This window comes from Ipomoea triloba, chromosome 9, assembly GCF_003576645.1.
Source record: "Ipomoea triloba cultivar NCNSP0323 chromosome 9, ASM357664v1".
NCBI lineage: Eukaryota > Viridiplantae > Streptophyta > Magnoliopsida > Solanales > Convolvulaceae > Ipomoea > Ipomoea triloba.
The window spans coordinates 10,716,392-10,743,242 of record NC_044924.1 but is presented as its reverse complement, the minus strand read 5'-3'; the positions used below and the strand labels follow the sequence as shown (position 1 = coordinate 10,743,242).

At 37.7% G+C, this 26,851-nt stretch overlaps 5 protein-coding genes and 1 pseudogene across 5 annotated transcripts; all 6 read left to right on the top strand.

Annotated features, from left to right (window-relative positions):
* Positions 1-4,247: 4,247 nt before the first annotated feature.
* LOC116028660 (dual specificity phosphatase Cdc25) lies at positions 4,248-6,700 on the top strand. Its single transcript, XM_031270438.1, has 3 exons — positions 4,248-4,382; positions 4,488-4,626; positions 6,183-6,700. Exons 1-3 carry the CDS (start codon positions 4,300-4,302, stop codon positions 6,378-6,380), a joined length of 420 nt encoding a protein of 139 aa, XP_031126298.1. The 5' UTR covers positions 4,248-4,299; the 3' UTR covers positions 6,381-6,700.
* A 952-nt stretch (positions 6,701-7,652) lies between these two features.
* Positions 7,653-10,013, top strand: LOC116028603. The gene is made up of 4 exons (XM_031270364.1): positions 7,653-7,786; positions 7,866-7,943; positions 8,081-8,179; positions 9,691-10,013. The coding sequence occupies exons 1-4, from the start codon at positions 7,784-7,786 to the stop codon at positions 9,769-9,771; spliced, it is 261 nt and encodes an 86-aa protein (XP_031126224.1). The 5' UTR covers positions 7,653-7,783; the 3' UTR covers positions 9,772-10,013.
* On the top strand, positions 9,457-9,615 carry LOC116031109 (annotated as a pseudogene).
* A 1,765-nt stretch (positions 10,014-11,778) lies between the features above and the next one.
* LOC116030867 lies at positions 11,779-13,617 on the top strand. Its single transcript, XM_031273218.1, has one exon. The coding sequence runs from the start codon at positions 11,803-11,805 to the stop codon at positions 13,510-13,512; it is 1,710 nt and encodes a 569-aa protein (XP_031129078.1). The 5' UTR covers positions 11,779-11,802; the 3' UTR covers positions 13,513-13,617.
* Positions 13,618-17,345: 3,728 nt separating this feature from the next.
* Positions 17,346-19,563, top strand: LOC116030929. Its single transcript, XM_031273299.1, has 2 exons — positions 17,346-17,450; positions 17,601-19,563. The coding sequence occupies exon 2, from the start codon at positions 17,624-17,626 to the stop codon at positions 19,373-19,375; it is 1,752 nt and encodes a 583-aa protein (XP_031129159.1). The 5' UTR covers positions 17,346-17,450; positions 17,601-17,623; the 3' UTR covers positions 19,376-19,563.
* Positions 19,564-20,801: 1,238 nt separating this feature from the next.
* On the top strand, positions 20,802-23,039 carry LOC116030930 (protein NUCLEAR FUSION DEFECTIVE 4-like). The gene has a single exon (XM_031273300.1). It carries the CDS (start codon positions 21,044-21,046, stop codon positions 22,784-22,786), a length of 1,743 nt encoding a protein of 580 aa, XP_031129160.1. The 5' UTR covers positions 20,802-21,043; the 3' UTR covers positions 22,787-23,039.
* Positions 23,040-26,851: the final 3,812 nt, after the last annotated feature.

The following is a 26,851-nucleotide window of genomic DNA, read 5'->3' as shown; positions in this document are numbered from 1 at the left end:
AAAGAGATAGGGAGACAAGGGGTCCCCTTGCCTCAATCTTCTCTGAGGAACAATCGGGCCCAACATTTGCCCATCCTGGAGGATACAAAATTCAACAGATCGAATGCAAGTAGAGATCAAGGCCACAAAGTTCTCATCAAAACCCAATTTCAACATCACCCCTTCCACCAAATTCCAATTAACTCTATCGTATGCCTTACTCATATCCAATTTCATCCCCACATACCCCACCTTCCCTTGAGTTTTTCTATTAAGAAAATGTTGAGTTTCATAGGCCAAGAGCAGGTTATCTGTTATCAATCTTCCTGGGACAAAGGCACATTGTGTTTCAGAGATAAGGTCATTTAGGAGGGGTTTAATTCTATTTGCAAGGGCTTTGGCAAAAATTTTGTAGAGCACATTACATAATGCTATGGGTCTCAAGTCTCCCATTGAAGTTGGCTTGGATATTTTGGGGATCAAAACTAAATTAGTAGCATTGCTACCAGCAGGTAAGGTTCGAGATAATCTAATCCTCTCACAGAAATCCACTACATCTTCCCCAACTATGTCCCAATATTGCTGAAAAAATCCAGGTGGGAGTCCGTCTGGACCCGGGGATTTATCAGGCTTCATATCATATAGAGCAACTCTCAATTCCTCATTAGAAAAATTCCTGAGTAGTCTATCATTTTGGGAATGACTGACCAAGGCCTCTACATAGTTAACCACCATCTGTGGATCCCCTTCTTGACCAGTAAACAGATTTTGGAAGTACCTGATCATGAGGTTGTTCAAAGCAGTCCCCTTTTCTTCCCACTGACCCTCCTCGTTTTTTAGTCTATCAATTTGGTTTATGATGCGTCTTTTTCGGCAAGCATTGTGGAAGAAGGTTGTGTTTTGATCCCCATCTTTCAACCAGAATTCTTTGGCCCTCTGTTTCCAGTAGCTGTTCTGATGTTCAATCGCTCTCTGATGTTGAAATTGTGCTTCTTTAAACAGAGCGCACCCCTGTCTATCTGATCTCCTCTTCAAGAACTCCATACGTCTTTCCCAGTAATTAATTCTTCTCCTGAAGTTTTTGGTGAATATTTTCCCCCACTTCCAGACTGCAGCGGTGCAGAGCCCTATGCGATCGGACAAATCCATACCTATAGACGAACTCCAGCTTGCAATGACGGTCTCCCGGCAGCTTGCCTCCTTTAACCAAAGGTTTTCGAATTTGAAACGCTGCGGATGTCTGCTTGTAAGATTCCGAATAACGTCTAACATGATTGGAAGATGATCACTCATGCTTGATACAAAAGATTATGCCCTAGCTCCCCCAAATTTCTCTCGCCATTCATCCGAAACCAAGATCCTGTCCAGTTTTGCTTGTACCCAACCTGGCCTTCCCCGAGATCTTTCCCAAGTGTATTGGTGCCCCTCGAATGCAAAATTAGAGAGGACACTCTGCTGAATCGCATCGCGAAACCCATCCATCAGCCATCTTGGTTGAGGATTACCACCTTTTTTCTCTGTAGGTTGAAGAATATCGTTGAAATCGCCTATCACCGCCCATGGGAGAGTCGAATGACCGGCCAAAGCTTTGAGCAAGTTCCAACCAATGTGTCTTTGACTTCTGTCCGGAACCCCGTAAAATCCCGTAAGTCTCCATTCAACGCAACCGTTCTCCCCAGCGATATGCATGTCAATATGTCTATTTGAGTATGATTGTATTGTGACCATTGGGCTTTTCTTCCAGAAACAAACTAGCCCACCGCTTTGACCCCTACTATCAATAGCAAACATTCGTTCAAAACCCAATCTGATTTTAATAGGCTCTAACCTGCTCGAGCTAACCATTGTCTCAATAATAAACACTATGTCGGGCTTTTTGGTGTGGATGAGGTCCACAAGAACTTGGACTGACGTGGGGCTGCCCAACCCACGACAGTTCCAGGTCAAGATTATCATTGATCTAGGCGGGCTTGGAAACCAGTACCCGCCTCCAACACGTTTTTTGGATCAGCATCAATAAAATGATCTTCAACACACATTGGCTCTAAAAGCCCATCATTTTGCTCACCGCTGTTTGGCATTTCCTCAGGCCCATTCGGCCCATCTGCACATTTTCTTTTCTTTTGTTCCCCAAGAAGCAAGCCCAAAACCGAAACTTGATTTTGAGTCTCGAGGTCAACCCCTACGGCATTTTCATTAATGTTTCTGGGATTGTAATTAATGTCTGCTCCACTGTGAGTCTGCACATCCTCAGTCTGGGTATTACCCATTGTAACAAAACTTTTACCAAATTCACTTTGTCCCAACGGATCCTCGTACCTCGAGACCCTCCCCGTCTCCGTCGCTTGATTCCGGCTATCTGAATTTTCTCCGGCCACCTGCCTCGTCTTGGACGGGAGATGGTCGAGCAACCATTTGTTTGCACCGCCTTTAACTCTACGGCCAACCGCTCTCAGTTCTGGACCATAGGCCCTCGTCATTTCGTAGCTTTGTGTTTCAAACTACTTCGGACAGAACCTCTCTGCGTGTCCTATCATCCCACACACAAAGCAGAACGTTGGAAGTCTTTCATATCTGCACTCCAGAGAAAGACTCTGACTCCCCGGTGGTGTTATTTTGACCTTCCTCCTCAAGGGCTTGGTGATGTCTAAACAAACTCTTATTCTGACAAAGTTATTCAATGTGCCGTCATAGTGTGAGAGGTCGGCTTTTATAAACTGCCCAAAGCTAGCACCAATGGCTTCGACCATCTTTAAAGAAGCACATTTCTGGAGAAGTTTATGCACCTGCACCCAGAATTCCACCTTCGATAGATCAACGCTGTAGGGAGATTCACCATGTTCAAGCTTTTGTAAGACCAGAAGGTTTTGTTCAAAAGACCAAGGGCCATCCTCAAGCACTCTCCGCCTGTCCTTCTCATGCACGAAATAGAAGATAAAGAGGTTTGTAGATATCTCCTTTGCCACCATTCCCTTACCAGGTCTCCACGCCGAGGCAAGGGTTTCTTTTAGGTACGTAAAGTTCACATTCTTGTCCGTCAAAACAGTGCTAACCAGCATGAATGAATCTTCCTCCGCCGTATCTTCTTCCCCATAGGGCAGGTCAACATCCACCTCGTCGTCATCATGGATGTTAAGAGAGTTGTAGTAGTCCTCCAGTGTTTCTTTGCCTTTGCTACTTGAAGCCATGGATGGTTGGAAAACTGTTGAATAGAGGTTGTATAGAAAAACAGTGGTATATTGTCCGGATAGAGAGAATGTCTATAGCCTTAAGGTGGTCAAACTCTCAGTGTTAATACTTCCCAACAACCTCCCTAGCATAAATGCTCATTGTGTAGAATAACCATAAATGCAGACACCAACCTTATTTCTACCATAAATACTCCACTTACAACTGAACACACTCAGAATTTTCAGCACACAGGAACCAACCACAGTAGGGCCGGAGGAAATAACAATCATAAAGAAGAAAGAAAACTTGTTACCAAGAACAAGAGGAAGGAAACTTGTTAACATGAACAAGAGGAAGAAAATTTAGTAAATAAACTCTAGGTTGTATGAAGACATGGTTTTTTTTGTCATTGATGCGAAATGCTTAGGGTGCAGTTAGCCCCCCATCCTTGAGTATCCTCTTTACCTTGTTAACTGTAAGCTTAGTAACTCACTATTTAGTGTCTTAATGCATGTGCGGTCTAAATCTAAAATTATAATTATAATTTCTTTTAACACTTAGACCAATGTTTTAGATCTCTCTTTATCTCAAATGTTGTTTTTGGATTTTTAACTTTCTTAATTCTCTCTTCAAGTCATACTCCGTATTTGTTATTCACAACATCACAATCACAAACTTAATAAGCACTACTTCAAATCAAACTTAAAATCCATCATTTCATCCACACACAATCCGTCAAATTCATCATTAGTAGATATGATTGGATTGGACTGAATACGCACTCCTAGCTAATGAGGATGCCGATGACTATGTAGTTTTTAAAATCCCTATTTAATGAATTAGATACAAAATCATCTTAAAATCTACTCCAATCCGCTTCGCGCTCACCTCTAGCTGAAAGACTTTTTTTTTTTTTTTTCTGAAAAATAGCTGAAACACTTTAAACAAGTACATATGGGAATTTAAAAAAAAAAAAAAAAAAAAAAAAAAAAAGTACATATGGGACTTCACACGAGCCCAAAGTTGGGCTCAATGGGTATATTGGGCTATTGTTTACATTACTAAGATTCTACAGACATTCGGCTTTGGTATAAATGGATTTTACAATTCAATTCTCTTACAGACAGAGAAGTGCGAAAGAAATCGGAGATGACTCGGAGCATCACCTACATCACAGCTTCTCAGCTCCTCTCTCTCAAACGTCGCCCAAATATTGCCATCGTCGATGTCCGGTACGCAATATCGCTTCTATATTTGTCTAAATCTCTGTAAATATCCTGTCTTTTTTCTACCAATTTAGCTATGAGTTTAGCATCTGCCGTGCGATTCATTTGCAGGGATGATGAAAGGAGTTGCGATGGTCACATAGCTGGGTCGCTGCACTTTGCTAGCGACACGTTTCTTGACAAATTGCCAAGTCTTGTTCAGTCTGTCAAAGGCAAAGATACCCTTGTGTTCCACTGTGCTCTTAGCCAGGTGAGGATTACTAATTTTTAATACCCTACTTCTGATTTTTCAGCATTGACTTTTTTTTTTCTTTTTCTTTTTTGGCAATATTTAATATTGATCCTTCAACTTTATGCTGGTTTATTTAAATATGCTTTCTGTGTTATTGATGTGCACTTGTATTCAAGGTGATTGACTGATTGGGCGTACTTTTGAGATCAAAATCTGATAAGCTATAGCAAAGATATAGGGATAGGCGTTATTTTTTGCATTTGATCAAAATCTGATAAGCTATAGCAAAGCTATATCCACCGTGAATTTTCCACCTACTGGGCTTTATGCTCATCCCCCTTGCAGCCTTGCCAAGTCAATAACTAATCTTTTACTTAGTCCCTTACTCCCTTTGTTAACGTATTAGCTAAGATCTTCTTAGATCTTTCGTACTTTATAGTTTATAGTGTGTATCAATGTAGAAAAGTAGAAGGAGTTGTATGCCCCCACAAAAGCATCACTTGTCAGTAAATTTCTCAATTTCTTAGCCTCTTACTCAGCTAGGTCCAAGGAAACCCACAAAGTGTAATTCCTAAATCCTAATACATGGTACCCTTAAGATAGTGTAACCAAAACTTTAGAATATTCCAATGCTCTTAATTATGACTATGGGTATACTTAATTTATTCACTTCATACGCTTACATCTAGCCGAGTGTAGTTTGTTTATTAATTATTAGGAATATAAAACTTCCTAAATAATTCAAGTACACTTTTCTTGAGAAATGCTGTTCCCAAACTTCCTATGATTGCATCGGTGTTGAAGGTTTGAACAAACATTGCATTTTCATTTACCCTAGAACTTCTCCAATTTGTTTTTGAAGAAATGAAAATCTAGGCAAAGAAAGTAGAAAACTGAGAATGGAAAATAGGAGAATTGAAATAATCAAAATTTCATCTATCGTGAACTTGAACATTCAATCTCCTGAGCCAGATCGAGTGAACAATCATGTGAAACTGATCAAATCTCTTGGGAGGTCCGTTGAAATTGAGAAAAATTGAATAGTTGTGGAGTCAAATTGGCAGTTTTTAAACTCATGGATCCCAATTAACAATATCCCAATAGTCATAGGACCAAAAGTAAAATTTTCTCTAATAATAAATAGAGAATATGTTACTAGCTTTCCAATCCTATGACCAATTCTTTGTGTTTGTGAAGATTTTGCTAGTGTTTGGTTGGTGCTACCTAAAGTTATTGGGAAATACAAAGAGGATATCAGGAGTATGAATTTATGGTCACTGGTGGCAGATACCTATGCACCAAATTGGATTTCCATCTGTATTGACTTCAATATATCTTTTGCCTTTATATTTGTTTCAAGAATATATACTGTAGGTCAGAAGTTTAAAATTTAAAAATTTCCACAAAATTGAGTGGACTGTGTGCTCTATATTCACTTGCTTCAGTTATTTTTCGTCAATGGCTGGTATTTGGCATTGCAGTCTTGTGCTTCCTTTGAATCCTTATCCTTTTCCAAAATAATCTCGTGTTTGAAATCTGGATTAAGAATTAATCCATTATTCAAAACTTTGTAGGTCCGGGGGCCAAAGTGCGCAAGAAGGTTAGCAGAATATCTTTCTGATGAAATGCAAGACGATGCAGGGATAAAAAACATTATGGTCTTGGAGCGTGGTTATAATGGCTGGGAAGCATCTGGTCGACCTGTTTGCCGCTGCACTGATGTCTTCTGCAAGGACAACAGTGAACACGGGCAACAATCAAATCAAAGCTAACCCCTGGCAATATGGTGCTTTTACTGGTTGTTCTGTTTATCTAAGTTCCAATTTAGACCCTATTTCTGGATCTCAGTCATGAGGAAATGGCAGTGATTACAGACTGCTTTGTGATCTGTTTACCACAAGAAAAACAAAAAGGGCAAGTAAATAGTAATGGCATTTATCATAATGTCCATGTTTAACATCCAGGGGACACCTAATAATTTGTGCTACTGAGAACTGAGTAGATTTGAAGTGCCTGTTTGTGAAAATTCTGTTTTCAATGCCACACTTTGGTGATAAAGAATTTAGGGTGTGTTTGGAAGCCCAGAAAATGATTTCTGGAAATCACTTCTCATCTGCAACATGTTCTGAAAGGATTCAGAGAACTAAATCCTCAATCTAATTGCAAAAAAGACAGACTTAAACAACAGATAGCTCCTCATCTCATCTTGCATCCTACTCATGTCATAAACAAAATTCCCTCAGCTGATTTTTCTCATTCACTTTTAAGTTAAAAAGGAAAAGATTTTGTTTTGTAAAAAATGAACTTCATATGGTTGAGGGTGAACCAAGGTAGTTGGGAATTTATTCATAGCAAACTTTTGTAAAATAGACAAAATTTTAAAAAAAAATGTTTAGAAAATATAGTATTTGATTTTTAAATAATATAAAATCTTTTTTGATATTTTGAGCATGCTCCAATATATATTGATTGCAAATGAAAATAAGAGCTTGAAAATTGAGAATTCATCATATGTTTGGCAAACCTAGCTGAAAAGGTAGCTGAAAGCTGAAAAGTAGTTGAAAACTGGAAAGCTATAAGCTCGAAGCTGAAATCTGAAGAGCTGTTAAGCTAGCTGTTATGCTTAAAAGTGTTTGGTAAAATTTACTTTTTGATAAGCTGATAAATGTAAAAAGACTAAAAAGCACATCTTCATACAATTTAAATAATTTTAAATTTAAATAGGTTTGTTTATATATTAAAATATAAAAAATATATTTAAATAAAATATAAAGTAAGAATATATATTTGAAAATATATAAAGTAAAAAAAATGTTTATAATTCATAAGATTAGTTCATACAAAAATTAATGTTCAAACACAAATGTAAAACTGAAATTACAACCAAACATAATGAAAAAAATGTCAAAAAGGTTTTAATTGAGAGGGGTAAATGATGTCATTTATTTACAATAATAAGGATAAAAATGGAAAAAAGTTAAAAAACTACTAGCTTATTGGAGAAATATTTAAAAAGGAAAAGAAAAGAAAAGGAAAAAGAAAGTAAAACTTGCTCCAAAGTCCAAAGTCCAAAAGTTGAGTCGGTCATCTTGGCATATTTGGCGAAAGTCGACCCAGACACCCAGGCTAGCAACGGAGAGAGGCGAAAAAGGTCCGGAGTCTTTCTGAAGCGAAAATGGTAATTCTTCAACTTCGATCTCTCATCTCCAAATTCAACTTATTGATTCAACTCTGATTCTCAATTTCTCGAAAAATAGGTCTGCTTGGCATGTCTGTTACCGCTCTTCCTTGTTCCAATTGTCAACCTTTTGCCCCTTCTCTTCGATTTCATCATGGTAAAAGCTCCACACGCATCTTTCTACATATGGCTGCTCTTCTTTTTCAAAATTTATTGTTGGGGTTTTCAACATCAAGGCTTGGAATTGCTGGGTTTTTGTTTCAATACCACTTGTTTTGTGATTTTTTTTTTCAGGCAAAGGTTTACAGATTATTTGGGAAGGAGTATCAAAAACCTGCAAGGGTTCCTCCGGCTTGTCCGTATAAACCATCGGCCACCAAACCCAATAATTCAGTAAGTAATATACACAATCATGTTTATGTATGTCTTCAATTAGCTGTTGGACCTTAATAAAAAGGTTTATTTTGAACAAATTTACTAAGACTTTTTATGTGAAGTTATTCAAATTAGTTTACTTAGATTTATGATGCATGAATGCAGAAAAATACTAGAAGTATGCTACATATCTGGTAAAGGAAGTTCACTGGTAAATTGGGTACTTTGATGTACTTTATGTGTGATGACCATGATCATTAATTTTTCTGGGACTATGTTAGTGCTGATCATCATCATGATAACAATTGATTTTCTATTTTCCAGCTATAGAATCCCGCAAACTGATCCTCAATTAAGAGTAGGGATCCTTGCCCATGATTATTGGGGTTTATTCCAAGGCTGATTTTTTTTTTTCATGTGTGTGTTAGTGTGTAAAGATGAGTTATTGCAAACTCTCCAGTTGGCTTAAATTTGAATATTCTATGACAAGTTGGCTGCTGATAAAAATAACATTTTGCAAGGTTAAGATGGTAACAACAATTGCACTAATAGCTGCAGTAATGATTGGGGTTGATTGCTAAATGCTAGCCCATGTTACCTCTGGACTCTGGTTGAACCACTATTGTGATTGCTGTCTTGTTAGAACACAGATGGTTAGCTTTTTCAAAATAATTTCTACTCTAAACATCAACAGTGGCTTACTGGCTTTGCTTATTTCCTTTTGTGAAGTTTGCCAAGGGCAAACTTCTCTGTTAATTAATAGTGTACCGAAATGCGAAGATGGAGTTTTGGTAGTAAATTGTTATAGATGTTTGCAGAATTAAATAATTTCTCTTGACTTCACTATATAGTCATATAAGGCAAGAATATCCTTGGGCAATCTTGAGCTTGCCACTGTTGAACAGCCGAACAGCCCCCTATCTGTTCCATCTCTCAGAGAATTAAGTCTTTAAATTCTCAGTTACAATGATTAAATCTGCAAGCACAGGGAATCAGTTTGGCGTATGAATGATTCAAGGTTCCTGTTTGTTGAAAATAATATACAGCTGACAGCTCTTTAATACTGAAGAATCAAACACACAAACTCACAGTTACAGATCCTTTAATCTTTCTAGGAACAATAATCTTAAGTTGGTTTTTGTTCATACATTCACACTTTTCCTGAACTTGGTGATCTGCACTTATTACTGTGTATTGGTAAAAGCCGTTATTGCTTCTTTCTGCTTCTCCTAGTAAATCACCTGAAAGAACAGACACCAAATTTAAGGCTACATATCCATCAATCCATGTCATGTATCTTTGCTCTTGGGGCAATGATGCAAGTAATGAGGTTCTAACTGAGGCTTGTCTATTGCTGGTTGAAAACTATTTCCAAACCCCCTCTATGGCTTTGGTTTACCCCAAGCCTTAGAGAATTTTTGGAAGGGCTTTGTTCTTTGTCTTCTCTAAAAGTCCTACAAAAAAAAATCCATTTCATGCTAATATAATTAGATCAGTAAATAATCAAGGATCTCCTGTGTGTTTTATAGGTTCCAGAAGGACCTTCTCCGGTAGACCACGATCCTCACAGGCAGATATTGGCTGGAGGTGATGATGGCAAGCGTGAATGAAAGTTTTAACACTTTATGTGAAATTATTTGATATATTTTCTTCTGTATGTTCATTTTCTATTGAACACAAGGGAAAAATAGCTGTAAAAAGACAAAGTAAGATTTGTGCAACATGATGTGTACTCTGTTAATCTGAAAAATACGAGGAAGCTACCTGATAACTTTGATTATAATAAGAATTGTACCCCAATTTCGAGTGAATCCATCTGTCTTATTGTGAGATATGCTCACAAGAAGGCCAATTCTGCAAAGTGTTCTTAATTTTTCTTTGAATTAGTCAACTAGTTGAACTAGTTGAGTTATATTATAGAACTGTCACTTTGATTATAGTGAATAGGCTTTATGTGTGACATACCCTTTTTGCGTCTTAGCATTCACAACCTCCTCATTGTACAAATCCTTCTTCGAACTCATGACCTTGTAGCTACAAGTTTATCTCTTGACCCTGTGGCTACAAGTTTATATCTTTAGTTATCTGGATAGGTATTTAAGCTCTCAGCTTTTTGAGATCCAACATAATGTGGCCGAAACTAAGATGAGATCCAACATAATGTGGCTGAAACTAAGATGAGCAGAAGTGGCCATGTCGTGGATGCTTAACACCCTCACTCTCTAGTCTCTACCTTGATCATGCTTATCCCTCTTCAAGACAAATACAGTTTCCCTCCGTAGGCACTGATGTTTTGCAAATGAAGACCATTATCCCCAGCAAAGGACCCATGACTAGCAGTCTGACGAGTAAATAATGTTCTGGAAAAAGTTGGATTATTGATTGTACGAGAATATATATGATCAATTATGAGTAGTGCACCCATGATTTTCAAAATAAAGTAGTGTTGCGATAGTGACTATGGTGTTTCGTACTAAAATCATTTTTTTTTTTTGGGTGGGCGATATCTAAGCTAAGTAACGTGTTGGGCGGAGGCAGTAAAGGTCAATTCTAGTACCCACTGGCTGGAAGATTGTTGAGTGGAAGCCGATCAAAGGTGGTGAAGTCTAGCACCTAGCGTCTCGAAAAATGTGATAATTTTTTTGGGTGGGGGATATCTAAGCTAAGTAACGTGTTGGGCGGAGGCAGTAAAGGTCAATTCTAGTACCCACTGACTGGAAGATTGTTGAGTGGAAGCCGATAAAAGGTGGTGAAGTCTAGCACCTAACGTCTCGAAAAATGTGATAAGTGTTTGATCCTAACATAACCGCAGTAACTTTTTATTAATCCATTCGCAAGGCTCCAACTACAGACTTTGTTTAAGAGAAATATGTGTTTTTTTTTTTTTTCATTTGGATCATGTTGGTCTGATCCAAGGCTCAATTTTAGTCTTTCAGAAAGAGTTTTACTATGGGAACTCTCAAATTCTACTCCATCAATTATACTCCATGATGTGCCAAGCTTGATAAGGACATTTTCTTTTTGTGAGTCCATAAAAAAATTGTTTACATTCAAGATTTATCATAGAGAGTAAAAGTTAATAGTAAAATTTGAGAATACAAGTACTATTTTTCCTTTCTGAATTTGCTATTTCATGATTAAACTGTTGCCGACTTCAGATACCTATATGTCGCGTTTCTACAACTAGCAACATTGTTTAATACTAATGCAATTAACAATTCTTATCATTCTTTCAATTACAATTTAATTAGTCTTTTATCCCTTATTATATCTTTGTCCCATTGTTTGTCTTTATGAAGCTATCCTATACGCCTATTGATGTAGGACAAGGGAAATCAAAAGAACACAAATAATATAACTCAAAGACTTTCAATAATATTTAACTTGAACTTCTGAATACAAAAGTCTGTTTAAATAAGTAATTAAGAAAATTGAAGAGTTGCAAATATTAAAAGCATGTATGGGAAAAGTAAAATAATGATAAAGAAAATTAATATTTAAAGTTAATCCAAGTTTCAAATAAAATTAGCCACCAAACTGCATGTCTCTTAGAATTCATGTATTTAACCATTATTGCTTCAGTTCTTGTGCCGCATCACCTCACCTATACTAGAAGAACAAAAAAAGTGTAAACGGAAGAAATGGTGGTGGCTGAGATGGCCGCCATGGGAAGCTTTAGCCTCCACGTGCTCCGCTCTCGGCTATTCATGGCATTTGCTTCACTCCTCATCCTATCCATGGCTGGCGCGAGTTATCTATTCGGTATATACTCAGGGGAGATCAAATCCTCACTAGGCTACGACCAGACAACCTTAAACCTGCTAAGCTTCTTCAAGGACTTAGGCGGCAACCTAGCCATCATCTCAGGGCTAATCAACGAGGTCGCCCCCGTCTGGTTCGTCCTCTCCCTCGGCATACTCTTCAACTTCTTCGGCTACTTCATGATGTGGTTGGCCGTGTCGGGGCGCATAGCTAAGCCCAAGCTCTGGCAAATGTGCTTCTACCTCTGCGCCGGAGCCAATTCTCAGTCGTTTGCTAACACCGGCGCTACGGTGACCTGCGTCAAGAATTTCCCGGCGGGCCGTGGAATCGTCTTGGGGCATCTTAAAGGCGCGATTGGCCTCAGCGGAGCCGTTATAACTCAGCTCTACCACGCTTTCTACGGGGAGGATGCAGTGTCTCTGATTCTCCTCATTGCGTGGCTCCCCGTGGCGGTTACCTCTGTTTTTCTCCGGACTATTAGGATCATGAGCCCGGTTCCTCAAGAAAAAAACAACCTTAAATTCTTCCATAATCTCCTCTTTTTGTCGCTTGGCCTTGCTGGGTTTCTCATGGTTATCATCATTCTCCAGCAGAAACTCAGCTTTAGTAAATTTGGGTATGCTACTAGTGCTACTATAGTTCTACTTTTGGTGTTTTCTCCGATTGTTCTTGTGGTTAGAGGAGAGTATAAAGTATGGAGAAGGAGAAGCAAAGAAAAGGGTCCGCCAATTGAGACAGAAACCAAAACCCAACAGGGCAGCTCAACTGGTCACAGTGGTGAAGTTTCTGTAGAAGGAAACTCAGATTCTTGCTTTAAAAATGTGTTTAGGCCGCCGGGGAGAGGGGAAGACCATACAATACTACAAGCGCTTTTTAGCGTGGACATGTTGGTTCTTTTCACGGCCACAACGTTTGGGGTAGGTGGAACGTTGACCGCCATTGATAACTTAGGGCAAATTGGGAAGGCCTTAGGCTATCCATCTTCGAGCATAGCCACATTCGTGTCACTAGTCAGCATATGGAACTATTTAGGCCGGGTCTCATCCGGCTTCGCCTCCGAGATCTTCTTGGCCAGGCACGGGTGTCCCCGCCCTCTCATGCTCGCCGTCGTCCTTCTCCTCTCGTGCCTCGGCCACGTCCTCATCGCCTTCGGCGTCCCCAACTCCCTCTACTTCTCCTCCATGCTAATGGGGTTCTGCTTCGGCGCGCAATGGCCGCTCATATTGGCCATCATTTCCGAGCTGTTCGGGCTCAAGTACTACTCCACACTGTACAACCTCGGCGCCGGGGCCAGCCCCGTGGGGCTGTATATTCTGAATGTTAGAGTGGCGGGGCATTTGTATGACAAGGAAGCGCTGAGGCAAATGGCGGATAAGGGGCTTGCTAGGAAGCCCGGAGAGGACTTGACGTGTTTGGGCGTGGAGTGTTATAAACCGGCGTTTCTGATAATCACGGCGGCCACGTTTGTTGGGTGCTTGGTTTCGCTTGTTTTGGTGATGAGGACTCGGGAGTTTTACAGAGGTGATATATACAAGAGATTCAAAGAGCAAGGTGATGAGGAAGCTAATGATGAGTCTGCAGCTACTTAGGGCAAATTAAATGCTGGATTATTGTAATATTAAGCATTCATATGCGTGTGTACACACTTCCTTGGAAATTCTATGGTTTTAATAAATGATTTTTTAAGCACCTTAGATCCTTGCTTTTCTTTTGATTTACGAGAAAATTTAAGGTCAAGGACGAAGTCAAAAATATCTTCCAGTGGGGGGCGAAATATAAAAATAAAAGAGATGGTTAAAAAAAAAAAGAAACACTTAATATAATGATAAATATTGTTGGATATAGACGAAAAATAAAACATATAAAAACTTTATAAAAATATTCGTAACAAAATATGAAATATAATTAATTTGATAAAATAATTCAAATAGAAAACACATTATAAATTACATATGTCATTATTAATATAAAAAAATTATATATATATATATATATATATATAAAGTATAGACTATATATTCACATACATAAATAGAGATAACAAATCAATTGTTATAACATGGATCATGGTCCACCTTACTTTGTTGATCATGGCCTAAAATTTATGTGTCTACAATTAATTTATTATGTGCATGTAATTAACAAATTATGTGTTGTAAATAAATTGGAGGCATATAATATGTTAACTACAGATCGACACGTAATAATATGTTAACTGTAAATACATAATATGCTGTTAACATATTATATGTCTAGAGTAATATGTTTATTGCAAACACAAAGTTTGAATGTTATTTTGAACCAAGATTCACAGTGGTGTATAATTTGTCATAACAAGTGAGTTGGGTAAAGTTAGGTTGACTTGATTCGATTAGCAAAGTAAATATGTGTGTTCTGGTCCAACTCATTGACCCATAATAATAAGTAAATGGGTCGATTTTATTATTATTATTATTATTATTTTGGAAAGCAAAGGGTCGAGTTAGTTCGTTATAATATTTGTGGAAAGCAAATGTAATACTGAAAATACAATACTTTTATATTTCGATTTAAAAGTATTACATTTTTTCTTAGAAGTATTATATTTTCTCTTATAAGTAAGGGGTACTTGTCAACATTACTTATTATGAAAAATATATTATTTTTCTTATATTCTTGATTATTATGAAAAATATATTATTTTTCTTATATTCTTGATTAGTATTATGTTTGAGCATATAAGTATGACATTTGCACATATAAGTATGACATTTGCATGTTGTTTCGACGCAACCCGACCCTTCTCACGAATAAGAATCCGTGAGACGGTCTTACACAAGTGTGACTCATGAAATGGAGAACTCAAATTTGGCTTTCTCCAAATTCCTTATGGTCACACTTGTGTAAGACTGTCTCATGGATCCTTATTCGGTGAGACGGGTCGAGTCAAAGCACTATGCAAATGTCATACTTATATGTGCAAATATCATACTTATATGCTCAAATATAACACTAATCAAGAATACAATTTTTGTTACTTATTATAGCAAAAGTAATACATTTTTCATAATAAATAATGTTGGCAAGTGCTCTTTACTTATAAGGGCAAATATAATACTTTTGTGGAAAAATGTAATACTTTTAAATCGAAATGTAAAAGTATTGTATTTTCCCTTAAAAGTATTATATTTACCCTTATAAGTAACAAAAATTTTATTCCTGATTAGTATTGCATTTGAGCATATAAGTATGACATTTATGCATATAAGTGTTACATTTGCATATTGACTCGACCCGACCCGTCTCATGGTGAGACGGTCTCACACAAGTTTTTGCCAATTCCTTAAGAAAGATGGAGAAAGGAGATGGAATTACACTTTGGAAGAATAGATTTAGTAAACAACATCTCCCATTTTTCTTTTTCCACTTCTCCAATTCTCAATTTTTTTGAGAAAATCCTCCATTTTTTCAAGTTACTAAACAACCCATAATGTTCTTTGACCATTATTCATGTGCAAAACTCATGCATCCTAATGTATTTTATTTTCTAAATCAATTAAGATATTTCTCATCAATATAAAATAAAAGTGATAATAATTGTAATATTACTCTCAACACAATGTACTCTATTTCATTTAGGCAAAAACTTGTGTGAGACCGTCTCACCATGATACGGGTCGGGTCGGGTCGGGCCAAAATGCAAATGTAACACTTATATGCACAAATGTCATACTTATATGCTCAAATGTAATACTAATTAGGAATAAAATTTTTGTTACTTATTAGGGTAAATGTAATACTTTTTAAGGGAAAAAATAATACTTTAACATTTCGATTTAAAAGTATTACATTTTTCCTCAAAAGTATTATATTTGCCCTTATAAGTGAGAGACACTTGTCAACATTACTTATTATGAAAAATGTATTGCTTTTTCTCTTATAAGTAACAAAAATTGTATTTTTGATTAGTGTTATATTTGAGCATATAAGTATGAGATTTGCACATATAAGTATGATATTTGTATGGTGTTTTGACCCGACCCGACCCGACTCACGAATAAGGATCAGTGAGACGGTCTCACACAAGTGTTTGTGTGACATTTATATAGAGCGGTCCATGGTAATTTAAAATCTAAGACTAGAGTTTCCTTGTAGAAATAAAACTCTAGCTGTATATGGGACCAAATTATCTAAACGTCTATGGAAAGCCATTCTCCAACTAACATTAAAAAATCTCCCAAAACATGCGCTGAAAGTAGTTACCAGTTACGTCAACTCAAGCTTCTTGTATGAAAATCACTTCGACTGCGTGATCTCATATCTTCCCCTTCCTATCTGCCATCACAAACTTCATGAATGTTTTGTGAATTACTAGTTTTATTGGTCAAACAAGCCAAATTTTGCCTAATAACTGATAAGCCATTATTCAAATGCTTTCAAAATTTTGTAAGTACTTTTACATTTTCTTTTTTCATATTATACTAATATTTGTGTTTTATAAAAAAAAAATGACTAAATATTTTTTTACAATCTTTTTTTTTTGGTGACGAGGAAAACTCATAACTATTATTCGAGGGGACGTACACGATAAATCATGCTCCATTGTAACAACTTATAAACCACACAAAAGGATTATGTGTGACATGTTTGACTGAAAATCTGAATGTGTGTGTGGGTATATTTTTTTTTATTTTTTATTTTTAGTGAGGAAGGGGACTTGCATCTATTACCCTTACTCAAAAGTGTGAATTTAATAAATTTTGTATTGTGACTTTAACTAATAAAGAATCTTAAAAAGATAAACTAGATCATTTCTAATTAATCAGTTAAAACTAAAAATACAACAAAAGAGTGGTTTTGTGGCGCACTATACTTCTGACAGCTTATCACATTTTATTCAGGCATGCAATGTGGTCCAAGTTGTCCAACCCTCAGTTCGCTCTCCAACATAAGCCCAATTAATTCTGGTCGTACATCCCCAACAATATAATTAATATATGTATTAAATGTTACTATTAAAATTTTATAAATTATACCAAATGCGGATCCAAAAAAAATTATCCATTTTGTAAGATACGTAATCGAGGAACAATTATGTCATTGATCTAGAAGGTGGGCTCGTGTCAAAATACATAATTTATATAGTAAAAATATTCACAATTTAAATTGTAAACATTCTGTAGGTAAATTATGAGCATTCACTATATAAAATATGTAAATTGTGAACATTTAGTATATAAATTATGTATTTTTAAATTCGGATCAACCTTGCAAGGTGAACTCAGTACACGGAATAATTGTATTTTTTTTTTCATTTTTTATTTTTTAGTTTTTAAAACTCAGCGTCTACACCAACTTATACTTTATCCAATTTGATAACTGAAGCTTTTAATTAATGAATTTATTATATATCTACCTAAGATAAGTCAAAGACACGTGTTAGAAGTGATCGTTCCCTTTTTCAACTCTAAGCTTTTTTAGATCTCTACCATTCAACTCAAGAAATCCTGTGAAGCCTCATCACCCAGATTCCCGCTAGAGCCTAGAGGTCTGTTTTTCATTCTACAAGAAATCTTAAACGACATGGAATCTGTTTACTGAATCTCGGAACCCATTTGTGTTTTTTGCTATAATTACTGAATCTTTAAACCCATTTGTTCTTTTAGTATAATTTTTGTTTTTTTTTTCGATTGTACAGATTGGGAACATACGTATAGTACGATGTGTATAGACGAAGGTGGTTGGAGTGCCATGGGCAGATTTGGCCGGCGCATCATCGCCGGCCGGTGGTTTATGGTGTTTAGTTGCCTACTAATCCTGTCGGTCTCCGGTGGAACCTACATATTTGGGCTTTACTCCGAGGACATTAAGAAAACCTTAGGCTACGACCAGACAACCTTAAACTTGATTAGTTTCTTCAAGGAATTGGGAGCGAATATCGGAATAATTTCCGGGCTAATTAACGAGGTAACCCCACCATGGGTCGTCCTGCTCCTAGGTGCGGTCATGAATTTTTCCGGCTACTTTTTTATATGGCTGGCCGTTACCGGCCACATATCCAATCCCCAGGTTTGGTGGATGTGTTTGTGCATTTGTGTGGGAGCAAATTCTCAGACTTTTGCTAACACTGGAGCCTTAGTCACATGTGTCAAGAATTTCCCAGAATCTAGGGGCATTGTAATTGGTCTCTTGAAGGGTTATGTTGGGCTTAGTGGGGCGATTATCTCACAGATATACCATGCTTTGTATGGAGACGATGGGAAATCTTTGATCTTGCTTATTGCGTGGCTTCCGGCCGTGGTTTCGGGTGTTTTTCTGAGAACTGTTCGAGTCATGAAGGTTAATGTTGGACAGGAAAATGAGCTTAAGGTGTTTTACAATCTTTTGTTTGTGTCGTTTGGTCTGGCAGGGGTTCTTATGGCTGTCATTATTGTGCAAAATAGTGTTACATTTAACAGGCTAGACTATGCAATTTGTGTTTCGGTTATTGTTGTTTTTCTGTTTTCGCCTATAATTTTGGTTATAAGAGAGGAGATGATGGTATGGAAGAGGAAGAAGGAAATGTTGGGTGATCCTCTCACATTGAGCATCAGAGGAGGCGAAGCACGAGGGCCGGGAGAAGTAGGGGATACCCGAAAGAACGAGGAGGCAATAGAGGCAAAGACGAAGAAGCTAGTGTTCTGGTATCAGGACGTGTTTAGGCCGCCAGAGAGGGGCGAGGATTACACGATTTTGCAGGCGGTTTTGAGTGTTGATATGTTGATTTTGTTCGCTGTCACGATCACGGGAGCGGGAGGGACCTTAACAGCTATAGACAACCTAGGCCAGATTGGCAAGTCCTTAGGCTATCCGGACAAAAGCATCACCACATTCGTGTCACTCGTGAGCATATGGGGCTATCTCGGAAGAGTGGCCTCGGGTTTTGCCTCCGAGATTTTCTTGGCCAAGTATAAGTTCCCGAGACCCCTAATGCTCACACTAGTGCTCCTCCTCTCCTGCAGTGGCCACCTTCTAATTGCATTCGGGGTTCCTAATTCTCTCTATGCAGCCTCGGTGCTGATAGGGCTGTGCTATGGAGCGCTGTGGCCGCTGATATTTTCAATCATATCAGAGCTATTCGGCCTCAAGCACTACTCCACATTGCTCAACTTTGGTGGAGCAGCGAGCCCGGTTGGAGCTTACATTTTCAATGTCAGAGTGGCTGGTGTTCTGTATGATAAGGTGGGCAACAAGCAGATGGAAGATCAGGGAATAATCAGACAGCCCGGGGAGGATTTATCGTGCACCGGGGTGGAGTGTTTCAAGCTCGCTTTTCTAATAATCGCGGTCTCCTCTTTCGCAGGATGCATCGTTTCGTTAATTCTGGTAGCTAGAACAAGAAAATTCTACAGAAGTGATATATACAAGAAATTCAGAGAGCAAGCAGAACAGGTAGTAGAAGTCGAGTCCACCACGGGTAGAAGAGCAGATTGAAAATGGCGTTTCTTTGCTGGGTCATACAGATGTTTTATGAGTTGTAGATTCAATTATACTATGTAATATGTATGGACTTAAAGCAATGATGTTTCTGCTCATTTTAGTATATTTAGCACTTTGGATCCCCTGTATACTATCTGTTTGTTTGTGGCTTAATGAAACAAGATCATAGATTCATAATCAAAGATTGCCCAGCCCGGCCAATGCAGGTTTTTAGCACTAACTGCTGAATCTAATATGATAAAGACCATTTATTACTAATTATAGGAAAAAGGCCACTGCCATAGTGCCATGGCCACATCCTATTTCTCCACGGCATTGCCACAACACAACAATACTTTTGTCGAAGAGTAGAGGAGAAGGTAAATCGCAAGTTGCTCAAGTATTAAGGAATCTGATGGATACACTCAAATGGAGTACCCAGGCACTCAGGACTTGTAGCCTATCCGGGCGCGTACACAAGCACAGACGACCTTTAGTCCAAGTCCTAGTTGCCCACCCTTCTGCAGGCCTTCGGGGCCAGTAAGGACGATCAGGTGCCAAACCCAGAGGCAGTAAAAGGAGATGTCTCGGAGATTTCCTCCAAATATTGGGCGAAATTTATCTTTTCTTCATTAAGAAAGAAATTTGATAGCCTAAACAAACTTTCTTAAGATCAAATTTGTTAACTCTTTCCTTTCCTTTCTCAAAGCATGTAGACCTTGTATAAAATTAAATATCCCTTGGGGCACATTGAAAGGGGTTGAGCTCTTGATTCTCTCGCAATAATACTGTCACTTTGCCATCTTAGTCTCTTTTAAACTTGTTTTACGATTGTGTTGGCCTACCGACTGGCAACTAGTAGCCGTGAAACCAACAGGATCCATTTCCACGCTTCTGCCAACTTGGGAGCCCAAATTAGAGCCTAAAGGCCCGAACTTTACCTCTGTCCAAGAGTCAGAGGTAAATCTCCTAGGGATCCATCTCCACATTTTCGCCAACTTAGAGAGTTCAGATTGGAGTTCAAGGGCCCAAACTCTAGCCTAAGGAACCTAAGATAGATGTATTATCGAAATGATCACTTTAGGTCAAGTGATTTACCACTTGAACTAGTCCCGCTGGCAATCTGTTATCTTAATTTGTTTGGTTCTGCTGTACCTAACATTATATTCTAAGAAAGAATATCGCACGACAACGTCCAAGCTTGGCCGGTGGAAGGCAGATTTCTCTTTACATCCAGTGATGATACTTAGTACCCACTTTCCCCTACCTTCTGCATTGATTGCGCACCCTAACTTGTTTAGGTTCATCTTACATTTTAACCTGTAATTTACATATGAAGATTTAGCTCATTATACCTTCCAAATAATTAATGGCATATAATTGAGGACTCAACTTCATAACCTGGCACCATTTTCCAGTATCAAGAAGTTAGAAGGCCGACAAGTACGTCCACCCTCCACTTCCAACGTAAACGGCTAAAAAGTAAGGTCAATATAATCACTCAATTGTCAAGTCCACTCCGTCCTGCAAAAATAAACCCCACAGTCCTATATATACATAACACTTGTACAATATTCATCCATACATACAAACACACACTTCCCAGTGGTCTCAGAAGTTATCCAACTTCAATTCAAACCCCAAAATTAAAAGTTTCTTGAATTGAAGAAAGAAATTAAAATCATGGTGAATGGTTGGAGAGGCATGGGGAGCTTCGGCCTTCATGTCATCACGGGCCGATGGTTCATGGTTTTCGCGTCTCTTCTTATTATGGCCATGGCCGGATCGACCTACATATTCGGGCTCTACTCGGGAGAGGTCAAAAAGTCTCTGGGGTATGACCAGACAACCTTAAACTTGCTCAGCTTCTTTAAGGATCTGGGGGCTAACGTCGGGATTGTGTCTGGTCTGATTAACGAGGTTACCCCGCCTTGGGTGGTTCTGTTCATGGGAGCCATCATGAACTTTTTCGGCTACTTCATGATATGGCTGGCCGTGACAGGGCACATAGCCAAGCCTAAGCTATGGCAGATGTGTTTGTACATATGTATTGGAGCAAATTCCCAGACATTTGCAAACACCGGAGCTTTGGTTACTTGTGTGAAGAATTTCCCAGAAAGCAGGGGGATTGTTCTGGGGCTTTTGAAGGGATTTGTGGGTCTAAGCGGCGCAATTGTCACGCAACTATTCCATGCTTTCTATGGTAAAGATGGGAAATCTCTCATCTTGCTCATCGGATGGTTACCCGCCGTGGTTTCCTGCGTTTTTCTAAGAACCGTCCGGGTCATGAAGGTGACCCGCCAAACAAACGAGGTCAAGATCTTCTACAAGCTCCTCTTCATATCCTTAGGCTTAGCAGGGTTTTTAATGATCATAATCATCGTACAAAATCGAATCACCTTCACTCGGCCGTTATACGCCGGAAGCGCGACGGTTGTGGTGGTTTTACTCTTCGCGCCACTCTTCGTTGTCTTCAAAGAAGAGTGGACAGTCTGGGGAGCCAAACAAAGAGAGGTGAACGAGAACGAGCCACCTCAAGTCAAAGTTGAGAGTTTAGAATTAGCTTCGAATTTAGAGGCGGTCCATCCTGCTAAGCTCAGCGATGTGGGAACTTCGTGTTTTAGCAATGTGTTCAACCCGCCGCCGAGAGGGGAGGACTACACGATACTGCAGGCGCTATTCAGCATCGACATGATAGCTCTGTTCACCGCCACGACGTTCGGGGTCGGCGGGACGCTGACGGCGATCGACAACTTGGGCCAGATCGGCCGCGCGTTGGGGTACCCAGCGGAGAGCATCACAACATTCGTGTCCCTCGTAAGCATATGGAACTACCTAGGCCGGGTCGCCTCGGGGTTCTTCTCGGAGATCTTCTTAGCCAAGTACAAATTCCCGCGCCCCCTCATGCTCACGATGGTCCTCCTCCTCTCCTGCGTCGGCCACCTCCTCATCGCCTTCGGAGTCCCCAACTCGCTCTACGTCGCCTCCGTGCTAATGGGGTTCTGCTTCGGGGCCCAATGGCCGCTAATCTTCGCCATCATCTCCGAAATCTTCGGCCTCAAGTACTACTCGACGCTCTACAATTTTGGGGGCGGGGCTAGCCCCGTGGGCGCGTACTTGCTTAACGTGAGAGTGGCCGGGCATTTGTACGACAAAGAGGCGACGAGGCAGCTTATAACCAAGGGTCTGAAGAGGAGCGACGGGGAAGATCTGACGTGTATAGGCGTGGAGTGTTATAAACTGGCGTTTCTGATCATCACCGGGGCTACATTTGTTAGTGTTATTGTTTCTGCCATTTTGGTGATTAGAACGAGAACGTTCTACAAAGGGGACATATATAAGAAGTTCAGAGAGCAAGGCGGTGGTGCGGTGGAGACTGCGGCTGCAAATCGGCCGACGGAGCCACCGGCGCGTGCTGACCAGTAATATAGGTGTCGGAAAAGATGTTATTGTTTAATTTCCGGGTATATTAATTAAGATTATAGGTAGTAAATCCCAATTACATTATGATTAACACGTCAATTAGTTGGGTTCTAGCTATTAACCAGTTTAGTTTACTAGTGACAAAGAAAACTATAGTTACTATTTGAAGGCATGTGAACCTCATTGCTTATGATAAAGAATTATTTATAACTGACAGCTCAAACTATTAAGGCTAATAAGAGATAGATTCCTAAAAGTTGAATTTGATTGTAACCGTTGTAATTTTTATGTCAAAAATTAACTAGATTGGAGTTATCTAATTAATTATATTTTTAATATGAGGTGGGGAATCGAAGGATCTAAAATTAGAATGAGATATAAAGCAAAGGAGTTTGCAGTATCTTTTTGGTAGTGGTGAGCCTCCAAAGCCTAATACTAACAATTCTGAGGCTTCTCAGAATCAGGGAACAGCTGTGAGTGATGAAGCTCCACGGAAATCGTCTGCAATCCTGCAGATGCTAGCTAGCAGACAGATCCCACCTCGGGTTCCCAGATCATGATGATAAGAAATCATAATTATAAAAAACTCCAATCAAGATTTAACTTAGACAGATTTAATTTAGTAGTCGTAAAATTTAATTTGATTTTCAATTTGAAATTACTTATTAATTTTTTTTGAGTTTAAATCCATCAAACAACTTAAATTAATTTATATTATTGTGATTTTTCATTAATTAAAATCACAAAATAAGATTTACTATGTATATATAATGATTTAAAATTTCCTCGTCAATTAAAAAAATGGTCATAACTTTGGGAACCTTCTTAGGGATCGTTCTTCAACCAAGCTAATTAAGATCCATGGTAGCTGCAGGCTGCAGCAAGTGGATGATCCTGATTGGACTAGCGGCCTTCTGGATCGGAGGTGGTAACAAATAGCTCATTCCTAAGATGCCAATCTCTAGATCCTCCTCATGTCGGGTACCCCACACGACCCAAACACTAATAATATTAATCCTGTCGGCCAAACCGATAACTTTGTTTTTCTGTTTGGCAGTGTGAATTTCCTGCTATAAATTGACAAATTGTCGATGCTCTTTCCATGTATGATATATGCATTTATTATTATTATTTCAAAAAGAAAAGAAAAGAAAGGAAAAGAAAATCGAACTACTATCATGTCCAGAAATAATACACCTTCTATCAGTTGTCCCAATTTTATCATATGTCCCCGAAGGGACCTTTCTATCAATTGTCGGAAGAGTTTTTTGCATTTTTTGTCTCACGACTATAGTGGCACTTGTAGGATTGGTCCACGACTTTCAAACTTTGCAATTTTGGTCCATGACTATTGTTTTTGTTGCAAAAATGGTCCTTCCGGCGCCGGAAAATAAAAACCGGCAGATTTTCCGGCAACTTTTCGCCGGGAAAAAAAAATCGACATATTTTTCGTCAATTTCTCACCGAAAAAAAATTCTCCTTTCAAGTAGGATTAAAATTGACATTTCTAAACAATTACTTTAAGTTAAAAAAAAATTCATTTCTAAAAATATATGTAGTCAATTTAATTATTTTTTATTTTGGTAAACTAATTAAAGTTAAAACTAATTATTTTAAAAGCATACGTAGCCAAGTTAATCTTAGTAAAATTAAATACAAATTCAAAATTATTTTTAGTTTTTCATTTAAATTTAAATTATATTTACTTTTTAGCCAATTAAGTACAAATTCAAAAATTATTAATACAAATTCAAGATCAACAAAAAATAATATTATTAAGATTAAATTTAAACTAAAAAGTAAAAATAATATTTGAATAATTTTGCCTAGTAGTAACATCTGCCAGCACAAAGGGGAATTTTTTAGAAATGTCAATTTTGAATAAAAAGTAAACTAAATTAATTTTTTAGAAATGTCAATTTTTTGTTGAGTACCAAATGTCAAAAATCCTACTGCCGGAAATGTCAATAAATGTCAATTTTAATACTATTTGAAAGGAGAATTTTTTTTCCGGCAAGAAATTGACGGAAAATATGTCGATTTTTTTTCCGGCGAAAAATTGCTAGAAAATTCAACGGTTTTTATTTTCCGGCGCCGGAAGGACCATTTTTGCAACAAAAACGATAGTCATGGACCAAAATTGCAAAGCTTGAAAGTCGTAGACCAATCTTACAAGTATCATTATATTCGTAGGACTAAAAATGCAAAAAACTCATTGTCGGAACATCAAACTAGGCCGTTAACGGATTGAACACAAATGAGTAAAGAATGTTGGTGATCGTTTATTAAGATATTTAGAATATTTGTATTTGTGTTTGTATTCATTTGATAAGATTTTTAAATATCATGTATTCATGTTTATGTTTGTTTGTTAAACATTCATTAATGTTCGTGAACGTACGTGATTCTTAGCGAACAGCCGAACATGTTTACAAACGCAAAACAAACAAACACATGTACATGTCATTATCATATTTTGTTCGTGAAGAAGAAATAGTTTATGAACAAACATAAATAAACGTTTACTGAATACTAAAACAAATAGTTTAGTAAAAGTTATGTTCGCTAACACCCCAAAATGAAACTAGGGACATTAATCCTAGCATGAATACTGTAGCACTTCTCTATTTACACTTATTCTTTACCTTCCCAAATTTCTTCTTCTTCTTTTCGTCTTCTCCTTTTCTTTTTCTTCTTCTGGTAGAGATTGCTCACTACAAATAACAATTCTGAACATCTTTTTAGTATCATAAAAAATCTAATTCTACTTATTCTTAACAAAAGTTACACGCGAGTTCAAGCTAAGCTTAGCTTGCAGAGCTCATCATTTTGGGTCCATGATTTGCACCCCACCCCCACCCCGTGTACACTAGAAAGAGAGCTTTTAAACAACACATTTCAAACCTTTTAAAAATTAAAATGTACAGAAACTATATATATAAAAAAATACATGATGCACAAACATCAAGGCACTTGTACACAAGAGAGAGCTTTCTAGCAATACATTTCAAACCCCTTAAAAAGTTGAAATATCTTTATATTATTAGTCCAATTAAAGTCACATTTCATTTCAATATAGGACAAATTTATGACTCATAGGTATACGTACTTTGATGAATCAATTTCTTATTAACTCGTTATTCATTTTGAGTATATAAGTATACAAAATTTATCATCTCAACAAAGAGAATCCAAACCCACTTCAACTTAATTGACTCAAGATTACCACTTATAATTTTCTTTTCTCTTTTTTTTTTTTTTTTTTTTTTTTTTCATAACGTAACTGTCAAAAATAAATTAGCATCACAAAATTATGTTCATATGGACCTGTAATGATAACCTTAGCTTTCTGGAGAAAAAGAAAAGGCAAATAGGCTCATGGTGGGAAAGTCTTGCACATGCATTCCCCGGTTAGATGATATTGCAATGGGAAGCACATGCACAAACAGGACATCCTGCGAATGAAATTTACCATTCCAAAGATGCTCACCATCATTTCACTCATCAATAATTCATCTTGTGAAATACACCATCGATCAAGTCCGTCACTGAAGATCTTTTTAGTGTCATTTATCTTTCATTTGTAGTTTATGAACTATACATAGAAGTAGAATTTATCTCGTACACAATTCAAATAGTGACTATGAATTTCCCTCATCAGCCAATTCAGATTCATATGAGAACAAGCTGCTAGAATAAGTAACTGGAATAGGTAAGTTTAATACGAGATGAAAGAATAATAATTTTGGAAGAATATATTATTATTATTTTTTTTGGTGAGATGGAGGGACCTCAAGTCCTGAGAATTAACGCCGACGATAGCTAGCGCCACCTGAAGCATATATTATTATTGAATAGTTCTTAATTATACAATATACATGAAGTGACTATTTATAGGGATATATACAAAAAGCCATATATAAATGGTAAACAATAATATATATTCCTAATAATATAGGGAGAGAAAGAATGAATTATAGTGTGTCAAGCTAGAATACATGCATAGTCATAATATAATATAACCAACATTTATATCTTTCAACCGTGAATATGTTTAATAGGTAGAAT